The 12,054-nt window shown below is 38.3% G+C and overlaps 1 protein-coding gene across 2 annotated transcripts in view; it reads right to left on the bottom strand.

Moving 5' to 3' along the window:
- Nucleotides 1–12,054, bottom strand: part of STXBP5L (syntaxin binding protein 5L) — a 443,298-nt gene that overhangs the window by 74,565 nt on the left and 356,679 nt on the right. For both annotated transcript variants that reach the window (XM_075000721.1, XM_075000731.1), the window contains exon 20: nt 5,119–5,184. In XM_075000721.1, coding sequence (XP_074856822.1) covers nt 5,119–5,184 — 66 coding nt within the window. The remainder of the gene's footprint in view (nt 1–5,118; nt 5,185–12,054) is intronic.

The following is a 12,054-nucleotide window of genomic DNA, read 5'->3' as shown; positions in this document are numbered from 1 at the left end:
TTACCAACATTATCAATAAAAATCTAATTCCAAGCGTACATGTGAGGGAATTATTTTTTTTTCTGCTCACAGTATGTGCTCTCAGTTGCATGCTTAATTGCTATAACTTAAAACTATATGAACAGACAAATAAACAAGAGACAGAAACTGTTTCTAAAATGCCCTGAATCAATTTTCTTTAACGAGGCATGGTGAAAAACAATACGTTTACTAATAAGACACTGATCCTAAAGTGTGTTATCTATGGGTTTGTAGAGAGCCTGGTTTACTTTGTTCAGGGTGTAAAAGTTTCATCTGAAGCCTCAGAGTTTATGGCAAGGTTTTTCAGAGAGATACTGAGCACTTACAGTTTCAACAGTAGAGTGAAGGTAGTATACAGACTTAAATTTTGAATTCCAAATCACAGGCCATAAAGAAAAACGTGCGCTTACATACATTAGCTAATGTATACATGTGCTAATGTACAAACATATAGCGCTTTCTTCATTCAAAGACTGAATCTTGCAGTCCTGAGTTAAAATAAGATATCACAACAACATCAACAAAGAGTGAACTCAAAACATCAATCAACCTATTTCTTTTTACTGTCTGAGATTTTTAAACAGGCAATAAAATCAATCAAATGTCATTGCATGGTAAACCATACTGTTATCGTGAGAAACACATTTAAAAAGAGAACTGCTTATAGTCTGTAATTTTTACTAATTCATGGTTCCATTAAAAGAAGACTTTTGAGCAATCTGCCACTTCCCAGGTATCCACACACAAATAGAAATTTCTCAAATTGTTTTCTTAAAATTCATTTTCCATCTATCTGTCTTATCATGAATCCAACACTGTAGCATTTAAATGCTAATCGAATTCCATGGGCATACCAGCAAATGGAAAAAAAACCAAACAAACCAAATAATAATAATAATAATAAAAAATCTGTTCTCCAGCTCTACTGCAAAACCCTATCAAAGTGTGAGCTTGAATTTTTTCCCTTTATTCAAAAGACAATATGTGGCAGATTGCATTTAAGAAATCTTTCCATCAAATCATGTCATTCCATGCTCCAGTCCAAAGAACATTCAGGATGGCATTTTGATTTTCCGGGTGTATTCACTGTTTCTAAAATCATACAACAGGGCTAAGTAAGTAAGTAAGTAAGTAAGTAAGTAAGTAAACAAATAAATAAATAAATAAAAGATAATTCTATGGAATATGTTTAAATTATTGTCTACTGGAACAGACCAGATTTGTACTGTAAACAGAACAGCATCATCATGTAGAACATTAGGAGCATTCCGTCAGGGCTGTCTAATTAACTCTGGGTTCTAATATTCACAGCACAGGCTTTACAAGTAGAGTCATCAGTGACTCAACTCAAATGACAAATTTTGGTGGAAAAATAGGGGTATGTATAGATAACTTGATAGAATTCTTGTGTGTCCCTGTGTTAAGCTATGTCCAACAGTCATGATCTTATACTGGCAATTTCTATGAACAGGAAACAGAAAATCTACAAGATCAAGATTGGATGCTACAAGCACCATTTTCCAGAAGAACCTGGAGTTAGCCAATGCAGCCAAAGCACTGGGGTGGGGCGTCAAACCAGGAGAGGAGTGAGGCTGCATATGTGATGATTTATCCAAGTAGCCTACATCAGTAGAGTTCTGATAGAGGCCAGAATGCAACGGAAATGTCCCTGGATTCCTGACGGAACCTAGCCACATCATCTGGCATGGAGGCAAAGCTGGGAGTCATGCAGTGTGCTCCAGGATAGAAATTTGCACCATCTTTCACCAGTGAGAGTGATTCTGGACCTCTTGCTGTTGTCATATTTGCCGAAAACCAGTTCCTAATGCCTATTCTGCGGCTCATGGTCTGCTTGTCCAGGTGGGTAGAGCAGACAACAGAGGATTGGGTGGAGTCTGTTCTGGAGCCTAGTTCCTTGGGGTCCTTGTGTGTTACATCAAATGAATACTGTGCGGATCACAGGGAGTAATAGGATTGTGGCTAGTGCACACATAACAATGCAGATCTACCAATCATCTTCCCAAGAAAGACAAGGGCCAAGAGCTACAAGGGTTACTGAAGCCCTGAGGCAACATTAAGTAACTCAATGGTTCCCATGTCATAGGGATTCTCACTCTCAAATTCCCTGGCAATCCCATTTTCACCATTTAGTTACTCCGACTGTGAGGGGTCATAGATTTGCTCCTTATTGTAAGCAATATACTGATCCAGAACCAGCTTTACATTTTGCATATAATTTATACTTGTTTAAAGATTAAATATGGATCATTTAAAATAAAATTTGTTTCTTACTAGAGGTATTTTTGAATGACAGCCACTGCAAATAAAATTTCAGCTGGTAATTACATTTACACTTCAAAGACAAATACAGTAAATATTGGCGCGCTCAGACGAAGCACTAAAAGAGTTCATAAAACATAAACCAGAAAGATAGCCGTGTTAGTCTGTATTCTATCATATGACTGCTGTTTTGTTTTGATAAAACATAAAACAGTCGTGGTTTACTATGACTACTGCTTCCCAAAAAGACAAAGAGATAAACAAATGTAAGATCACTTTGAAAATATCTGGAAATCAGCTGATCTAAACCAGGCAGTTTTGGACAGCATTAGAAAAAAATATGCACTTAACTTTACTATTATGAATAGTCCCAACAGCATCTTACCTCTACATGAGTTTTAAGAACACATGTTTCAAGGCTGGGGCGTATATGAGAACATCATCTTATATTAAAAAGAGAAATTAAGTGTCTAGCCTTCGTGGCTGCAGAGAAAAACTGGAGAATGCACACTAATGGCTCAAAAACCAGAAGATAACATTTGTTAATTTTAAGCCAATTTCACTAGTTTTGGGCACCTAAGTAGGACTGCAAACTGTAACAGAAGATATTCTGGGACACTTTTTTTTTTTTTTAAATCTACATGACATAATGTCATTTCCTTAAATTATCCTATTAAAATTTCCCAGATTGCTTTCCAGAGTTACCAGAAGATCAATATCAATTCCAGGAGATTCCAGGCCAATCCTGGAGGGTTGGCAACACTAAGCTTAAATCATGATACTGAATTCTTGGGGCTAGAAATATTGCTCTATCCAGTATCACTCTCATGTTGTCAGAACTGCAACATTTGGGTTGCAAATACTACAGGAGTCATTTCTTTAAAAAAGTCACAACTAATTCTGTTGCAGTTTTACAAATGTCATTGTAGATTTTACAATATACTAATTTGTAAACCAGATTTGGAGTGACCATGACCTTTTTAAGTTTAATACAATACGGAAGACAAAGGCTGAAGATTTGAATAGCATGCTTGTGGACATTTAACTCCTCATGAATAAGACAGGACATATAATATAAAATATGATAATAGCTAAAAATACTTACCAAAAGGATAGAAAAGGAGTTGCTGTTTGCAGCACCATAGGCAAAATGGCTACCTTACGGCTGTAGCTACTTCTCCACAGCAAATATAAAGGACTAGCTGAAAGTCCACCCTGGGACAAATTAATACTGACTAGACCATCACAAAAGAAGTTCCTAGAGAAACAGCTGAAATTGTTGTGATATACTAACTATTTACAGCAATATTCTCATTAATTTTACTGATTTAGTAAAATCTTACTGAACTTGTTTAAATGTCTTTGGAGGTCACTGAACTAAAAATGAAATTGTGTATGTGCTACCGTGGAATTGTTTGTATTACCATGTGAAGAGAAAACAAGAGTAAAGCACACAATGGTTAGGCAAATTCACTCAGGTTGTAACATCTCCAGAGAAGACACCCCATTGAAAAGGTACACATATGCTACTGGATTCTCTGGGGACTGACAGACATGGAAAGAGACGTCAGATAAATACCCTGGTTTTAAGCTAGCTCAGAACTTTCTTATTGGACCAGCAAAGAGACAGAAGCCCTGGTCGAGGGAGGGTCCCAATTCTTAGGCTAGGGCCAGAAGGACTGAGCCTGTCAGAATCCATGTTAGGACTGGGGTGACATCTGATAAATTTATTAGCACGCACGTAGGTCCTTTTATTGTTTTTAATGTTTTCTCTATAATGCTTTTACCTTAAGACTAATATAGTCTGGTATACCTAGAACAGTGTGCTATTTATAACTACCAGTTGCACCTACTATTTGTCACTGTAGACAAAGGAGCAGGTATTATTTGACAACATGTTTATGCTGGGAAAGACACATTGAAAGTAAAGAATGGCACAGCCTGGCAATATCCCCATAAAAATGAAGAGAACTGTGAATAGGGTGATCAGATGTCCTGATTTTATAAAGACAGTCCCAATATTTGGAGCTTGTTCTTATGTAGGCACATATTATTCTCTATCCCCCATCTTGACTTTTCACACTTGCCACCTGGACACCCTAAACTGAGATTCTACTCAGAAAGGCAATGACTTGGGAAGAAGAAAGCTGAGAGTGGGTGCCCTTGCTGAACCACCAAAAGGAAATTGCCCTGCATTGTGATTCTCTCTCTCTCTGTTTTGTCCCTAATTTCAAGGAGGTCAGGATTTCACTTTCAGGATCAAATGGGTAGACCACCTCTGGCATGCAAAGATGGAGACTGGTGTTACTGAGTTTTCTTTGATACTGTTTCTACAACATAATTCTAGAAGCACTTTAGACATCAGCTGCTCCCAGGAATTAAAATTTACCCTCTCCACATCACAACATTTCAAACTACTATATAATTAAAAAAATAGATCCTGCTTATGTTGAAAACATCACTTAAAAAGGCCAGTTAGGAAGCACCTTCTAAAGATCTGAAGAATTATTCTCTAACAAAAATATGAGAGAGTCAGTGTGAAATACAGGAATATGGTCCTTCAAGAAACTGTCAGTTCAAATGAGTTCATACCTCTTTCTCCCACTACACACCATCGTCATTTTACCTCTGCTTTAATTTAAATGTACTCTCTGAACACTATGCCTTGATAAGCAGAAAGTTCGACTGTCCAAATAAGCTCCATTTTTATAAATACAAATGACTATGTACTTCACTTCCTTGGGATTAATGAAACACAGAGATGTATGACATGAATGGCATATACAGACTGCAAGAATAGTTGCCAATGACTTTTACCTGAAGTGGGAGACTTGCAACGTTCCAGCTCCAGAGAAACTGGACTGTCAGTGAGTTCAGTCAGGCCTGAAAAAAATTGAGTTAAAAAGTTAAGTTCAATTCAGCAGGATGCACTTCAACTTTCTTGGCTGACTTCACATCATAAATGGCATCATGTAAACAAAGCTTGAAAGTTAAATAGTTCTGGCATGACTCAACCCTACTCATCCTTGCCAAATTGGTATGAAAATATTTCTGCATATTTTCAACTTCTCAGGAAATTAAAAAATAATCACTGAAGTGGGAAACAAATAGTGACACAGGGAGAAGAGGAAATCGAGTAGTGGTGACTAAAAAAAAACAAAACAAAAAAAACAAAACCCCAAACCAACAGGCCAGTAATCAGGTACTTTTTCAGACATGATGGCTAATCTGAGAAACAGATGTAAAAATGATGGTAATGCTATCTGAAAGTAACAGTAAATGTATATGGTGCAAGACAGCTTATATGATGGGGATGCTGTTTAGGGATTTAATTATGGCAGTAAGCTGCTCACTGCAGTGTGGACAATGAAGAGTCATGACTTCCCACTGGGACGTCTGGAGCATCGTGCTTCAAAGAGGCATAATATCTCCTGCCACACAATATTCACTCCCATTTGCACAGGCTCTGGTTTCTCCTCAGCTGAGGCCTTAGCAAGGGAATGCTAGTGTGGGCTGGCTGCTGGAATTTTTACTACCACATAATCTAGATCTGCTCTGAGCAAGGATAGACACAGAATCAAAAATACAATGCCTTGTCTTCCACAGATATCACTGGTGGAGCTGTTTCAGTGCTAGAACAACTGTGTCCATCTCTGGCACAGGGACTCGTCACTATCAAGATTTTAGTGTTTAGGTGAAAGAACCTTACCAATAGCTCTAATTTTTCATTTTCAATTAACTTTGGGTGTGATTAATTACAAAAATCTAAAAAATGCAGACTTCTGTCTGATTTTACAAGAAACCATATAATGGAACCTTTAAACTGTCTCGCTTATACCTGCTTGGGGCCGCTGATTTTGAAAATGTTTTGATGTCTGACCTGATCATTTTCATAAGAATTAGGGCCAAATTTTTCAGACCTGTGCGGCGAGGCTCCTACATCCATAATTACATTCTGAAATAAAACTGATCTGTTTTTCAGAAGTGCTAAACAATTGGAGATCCAATTAACTTCAAATCAAGGATATTTTTGCAATTTAATAAGGTACAAGATTAGTCAATGCAGCTGAACGTTAATTAACTGTGACAGTTGTGAGGCTGCTTTGTAATAATTTATGAATATAGTATATAAGCATGATTATTGGGATGTTTGCTGTATGACTCTACTGGGTGAATTTATTAGACAGCTATAAGGGAATACAGGCAGGAAGGACAACAATGGCTTAAGAGAGTCGCCTTGATAAGCACTTAAGACTGATTAAGAGTTTGCCTCTGTCTCTTGCTCATTTTGACCCAGATGATCAAGGCTGACAAGGGGAGGCAGAGGGCCATCACCCTGGAGCCTGGCATTTATTTCAAAGGAGCCTGGAGCTCTGGCTGCTGCTGTCAAAGTAGCAGCACCGGTGGCCAGAGCTCCAGGCCCTTTGAAATATGGTGGCAGTGATGCTGCACTGCTCTATGTGGCTCGGAGGGTGGGGTGGGGCAGTGCTGTGGTTAACTGCCTTAGGCCACACCCCTTCCAGGGCACAGAGTCACTCCCCACACCTTGCTGTGGGGCCAATGGTGATTTTTGGCCTGCTAACTGCAGTTACCTAAATTCAGACAAACCTGCAGGATAAAGTTGGTGGATATACTAGGTACTGAAGTCCAGGGCCCAATCCAAACACAGGAAATTTGCAAAATTCTTTCAAAAGAGATGCAAAAGTATGAGGTCAAACACATGAGGGTGTGCACTTAGGGAAACCAGGAAGCAGACAGAGAGCTAGCTACCCTGTTACTGTGACACATACACTTGTAGTTGCTTAGTAACTTCACATTTATTAAAGGCCTTTAAGAGACATATTTCGGAGTATTGTTTACGTTTACCCCCAAAAGGTTCTAGATAAGTAAAAGTAAAAATTCCCATAAAAGCTTTTTGACAATAACAGAATTCACAACTGTTAAAGTTGTAAGAATTTCATTTTATTGTGATTCACATTTTTATAAGTTTTCTAAACCTCATATGGTTGATCACATATCAAAGTGAATTTTTTTACTACTGAGTATAACGCTGTATATGAAAGTCAATGTCAGCTGTAAACAATCCAGCCACCAAAAATGAAGACACAAAACACATTAATACACGTTCCCTTTCTGAAAAACCTAAAAACCAATGCAATTACATTGTAATGATTCTCTTATCTTTATCCCCATTGCACCAGTCTACTATAATGAATATGGTGCCCCACCCATCTCCATAATGTAAGAACACAGGAACTACCATAATGGATCAGACACAGTAGTCCATCCAGTCCAGAATCTTGGTCTGACAATGACCAACACCAGATGCTTCAGAGATGATGCAAAAAAACCTAGGGCAGACAGCTGACGGCTAATTTGTTCTGTAGGAAGTCATTTTCTAATCTTTACTGGTTTAATGCAAGAGATATTTTTGCTTCTAAATTCCTTTTTGCATGATCTACTGTAACTCTTTGAATCCTAGGAAATTATGACCACATTGCATGATGTGGCAATCTAATTACACTTTGCTTGAAAAAGTATTTCCTTTTATCAGTATTGAATTTGCCACCATTCAATTTTATTGAGTTTCTCCTTGTAATGTTTTGTAAGGTAAGAACACAACTCCAGACCAGCTCTCTCTATGCCATTAACTCATATATATTATATATGAAGACATGCTTTCTCTTTTTGAATCCATGTCAAATTAAACAATGTATTTTTAAAAGTCTCTTCCGATGAGAATTTGTCTTTGCACTTAAGTTTTCCTTGTCATTCCTTGATGAACCACCTTTTTCAGGAAATCTCAGGAGAAGAGACAATATTTGAAAAGATGTGTTTTTTAATGTTTTAGGTAATGCAGATTTTTATTTAATAAAGTTATCACATGGGTTATAAACACCTGCAGAGAGGTATCATGTTGGGAGAGGCTTGCATATACTAGTTAGAACTGGATTTTCCAGAGACTGACAGATAAAGAATGGCCTTTAAATGTGGCATTTAAACTGACATGAGGCCTTCTGTCTGATCCAGCAAATGAGCAGGACTTTCTGTTCAAGGGGGTCTCAACTCTCACAAAAGACTATGGTCTATTATGGCCCCATCAGAGGCTGTCTACACTACAAAAATAACTTTGAAGTTGCTTACTTCGAAGTACAACTTCGAAGTTAGCAACTTTGACGTACAGCATCTACACACACCTTACTTCGAAGTAGAGCACTACTCATTCCTGGGAATGGAGTAAGGACTTCCAAGTTGGGCTACCTACTTTGAAGTTAATTTCAAAGTAAGGGAGAATCTCTGCTGGCTACTTCGAAGTAGTTCCAAGTGTAGAAACACCCAGAGAGACTTGTGACTCCTGGTATGTTTAGTGTATGCTTAAATGTGTTTATTGCTTTTATGGCATTTGCTCTATACCGCTTGAAATGCACAATTCTTAGCCTTTGGAGAGAAAGTCCAGCATAAGCAAACACTATTGGGCAGACAGGCTTACTGGGTATATAATTGTGTATGACAGGGCAGAAAGGAGTGGGACAAGAGTCCTTACTCCATGACATGTGATTGCAAGAGACCTAAGTGGACACTACTGGAGTGGACCATGGAAGGGGGAACAGGTGCATTTACACACACACACACGTGCACACACTATAAGTATGTTTTGGTCTCTAGTTATAAAATTCCAAGACTTGATTCCACCCTCCTTCAAATTTATCACCTCATATCCCTTCCCCCTTCATCTCCAAATCCACTGAGGGTGCATCTACAATATAAACTAACTTCAAAAATAACTTTGAAGTTAGGTGTAACTTTGAAGTAGCCAGCAGACAGTCTACACACATTTTCCCTTACTTCTATGTTAACTTCAAAGTAGGGAGCCCAACTGTGAAGTCTTTACTTCATTCCCGAAGTGGTCAAAGTAGGGTGTGTGTAGATGCTCAACTTTGAAGTAAGCAATTTCAAAGTTATTTTTGTAGTGTAGACACAGCCTGAGTGTGCCATCCATGTCTGTCAGAAATTTCTGTTCAGAACATTCTAGATGCCTTCCAGTCTATCTTCCACTCCCTATAGTCCACTGAAATGTCATTAATCAAGCGTACTAATGACCTTTCCTTGGCAAAATGAAAGTTGCTACTCCACTCTTATCCCCATGATTAATCAGATGCCTCTGACAATGCTGACTTTCTGAAATCTTGTTATCTCCATGTTTCTGTGATTCTGTCCTCTCCTGGTTTTCCTCTGACCTCTTGGATATCTCTTTCACTGTCATTCTTGGTAGGTCATCTTCTTCCCACTTCTTCTTTATGTGGAGACCACTATCAGCTATCTTGGCTCCTTCCACTTCTTTTTCTATACTCTGGGTGTGATTTCATCTGTAAGAATACCTTTGAATACCATCTCTATGTTGATGATTCACAAATTTGCCTTTCCACTCTGGATTTACTTCCTTCACTCCAAACTAAAAGTTCTTTTTCTGGTTCTCTTCATGGATTTTTAGACCAGATTGAATATAAATCTGGATCCTTTTTTCTGGATGCACATCTCTTCAAAGAATCCAACCACTCTTCTCTCTCCTTTCTGTCAATACTTTTGTCCAATACACATCACCATGCTCCTTGGCTGTGTCTACACTTGCAGTCCTCTTTCGAAAGAGGCATGCAAATAAGAGAAATTGAAAATGCAAATAAGGTGCAGATTTGCATACTTGGCACCTCATTTGCATATTCTTATTTCAAAATAGCTTCTTTTGAAAGAAGAAAACCAGTGGAGACACGGCTCTTTCAAAAGTAAACCCCATCTTCAAAAGAATCCTTCTTCCCATAAAAAAAAAGGGAAGAAGGATTCTTTCAAAAATGGGGTTTACTTTTGAAAGAGCAATGTCTACACTGGTTTTCTTTTTCGAAAGAAGCTCTTTCAAAATAAGAATATGCAAATGAGGTGCCAGATGTGCAAATCTGCACCTCATTTGCATTTTCGATTTCCCTCATTTGCACACCTCTTTCAAAAGAGGAATGCAAGTGTAGACACAGCCCTTGACTATTGTAATCTCCCTCTTTCTGGCCTCAGTGCCTGCAAGCTCGCTTTCCTCAAATCCACTCAAACTATTGCTTCTAAAATCAGCTTCTTGGTTTATTGTTCTGCATCAGGGATCTGCAACCTGCGATTCTTTAAGGACTTATTTATGCCTCCTGACACTATAATTGCAAAGTTTAAAAAAAACTCTCCTGATTACACGGTGACTGTCTAACAGCCAAAATACGAACAACTCATACCTAAATAGCAAACAATATGTGATCTTGAAATGTTGTATAACTCCCCCTCGCATGCTCCAGAGAGAGAGAAGGTTCAGGAGTGAAGCTCAGGAAGACAGTGGTACAAATACACATGTAAAGTGTGAGGAAATAGAATACGTAAAAGGTGGTGAACGTCCTGCAGTAAACTTGTATCGCATTACAAATCATTGTGTGAGCACTGGTCTTAAAATAGGGGTTACAAAAAGTAAGGTTTGACGTTACTTATTAAGGACAGTCTCATATCCACATGCACTGCAGCTCTTGAATTACTGAGGTTTTTACTGAATTGGAAAAATTGGCTCTTCTTGCTCTTTTGGTTGTTCTATGTCAATGCCCTCTTTAAATGCTTCCACTAGCTCTTCTTGCCCTTACAGAGCTTTCTACTGTTCAGTCTAAACCTACCTAGTTTATCACAAAGCTGACTCCCGCAAATGCTCTGCCAACAAAGCCAGCCTCAATTTCCCAGACAGTACACACTCTGAAAATATTGTGGTAGTGTCTTGTTTCTTCATCATCCAGTTACAAAGTAAATTTAGCAGGAATGGGGCAATTCTGTTTTCAAACATTCTATGCGACAGGTATTATTTCTCTCACAAATAACATTCTTTTAAGCAAGTTCCCAGATTTATGACTGACCTCATATTTAATGAGCAAATGGTTCACATATTTAAAAGCTTCAATCATTTTACTCACTTTCAGTACAAAATTCTTGCAGATGCAAAGGCTGAGCTAAACACTGTAGACTGGAACGGCATGAAACACAGCTAAAGAGCAATCAGCATGAGGAAAGGAAAGAGGTCAGCTAGTATAATCACAATCCCACATTTTAATGGGATTTTGTACACATACTTTGCAGTAGGCTATCAAGCCTCATTAGTTATCTTTCCCTCCTTGAGTACTTAGCTTAACTGGCCTATTCAGCTCTTCTATGAAAACTGGCTTAAAAAGAGAGGAACAAGAGTTATCCTGGAGACCAGTTCATTTAAGAGATGTTTACACATTCAAATGGAAGGTGAAATTTCCAACTCCCGAAAACATTTGTACCAGCTCTGATTACACTAAAGAGCTAAAAACGGTGTGTAGCCATGGCAATACAAGCAGCTGGAAAAGCTAGCCACCTTGAGTATGCAGCTGCCCAAGATGTTAAGTACATACTCAAGGTGGCTAGCTCTTCTGGATGTTTGTACTGTGGCAGCTATGTTCTCTTTTTCGCATGCTAAATCAATCAGCGCTAGCGTGGGTATGTCTCTTTCAGATGAAAATTACACTTCCAGCTTGAAAAGCAGATATACCCTACGAGGCACACAGAAAGGCCCATCTGCAAAATGAATGGTGGCCTAATACATCACACACTTTGTACAAAACAGTAATTAGAATTTATACTCCACTTTACATCGTGATAGCATATTCCAAATATTAACTAATCCTCACAGCCCTCTGTTCACATACATATGTATTACAACAC

The sequence above is a fragment of the Carettochelys insculpta genome, chromosome 1 (assembly GCF_033958435.1).
Source record: "Carettochelys insculpta isolate YL-2023 chromosome 1, ASM3395843v1, whole genome shotgun sequence".
Lineage (NCBI taxonomy): Eukaryota > Metazoa > Chordata > Testudines > Carettochelyidae > Carettochelys > Carettochelys insculpta.
Note: the sequence above shows the minus strand (reverse complement) of the source record. Positions and strands in the feature narration are given on the sequence as shown.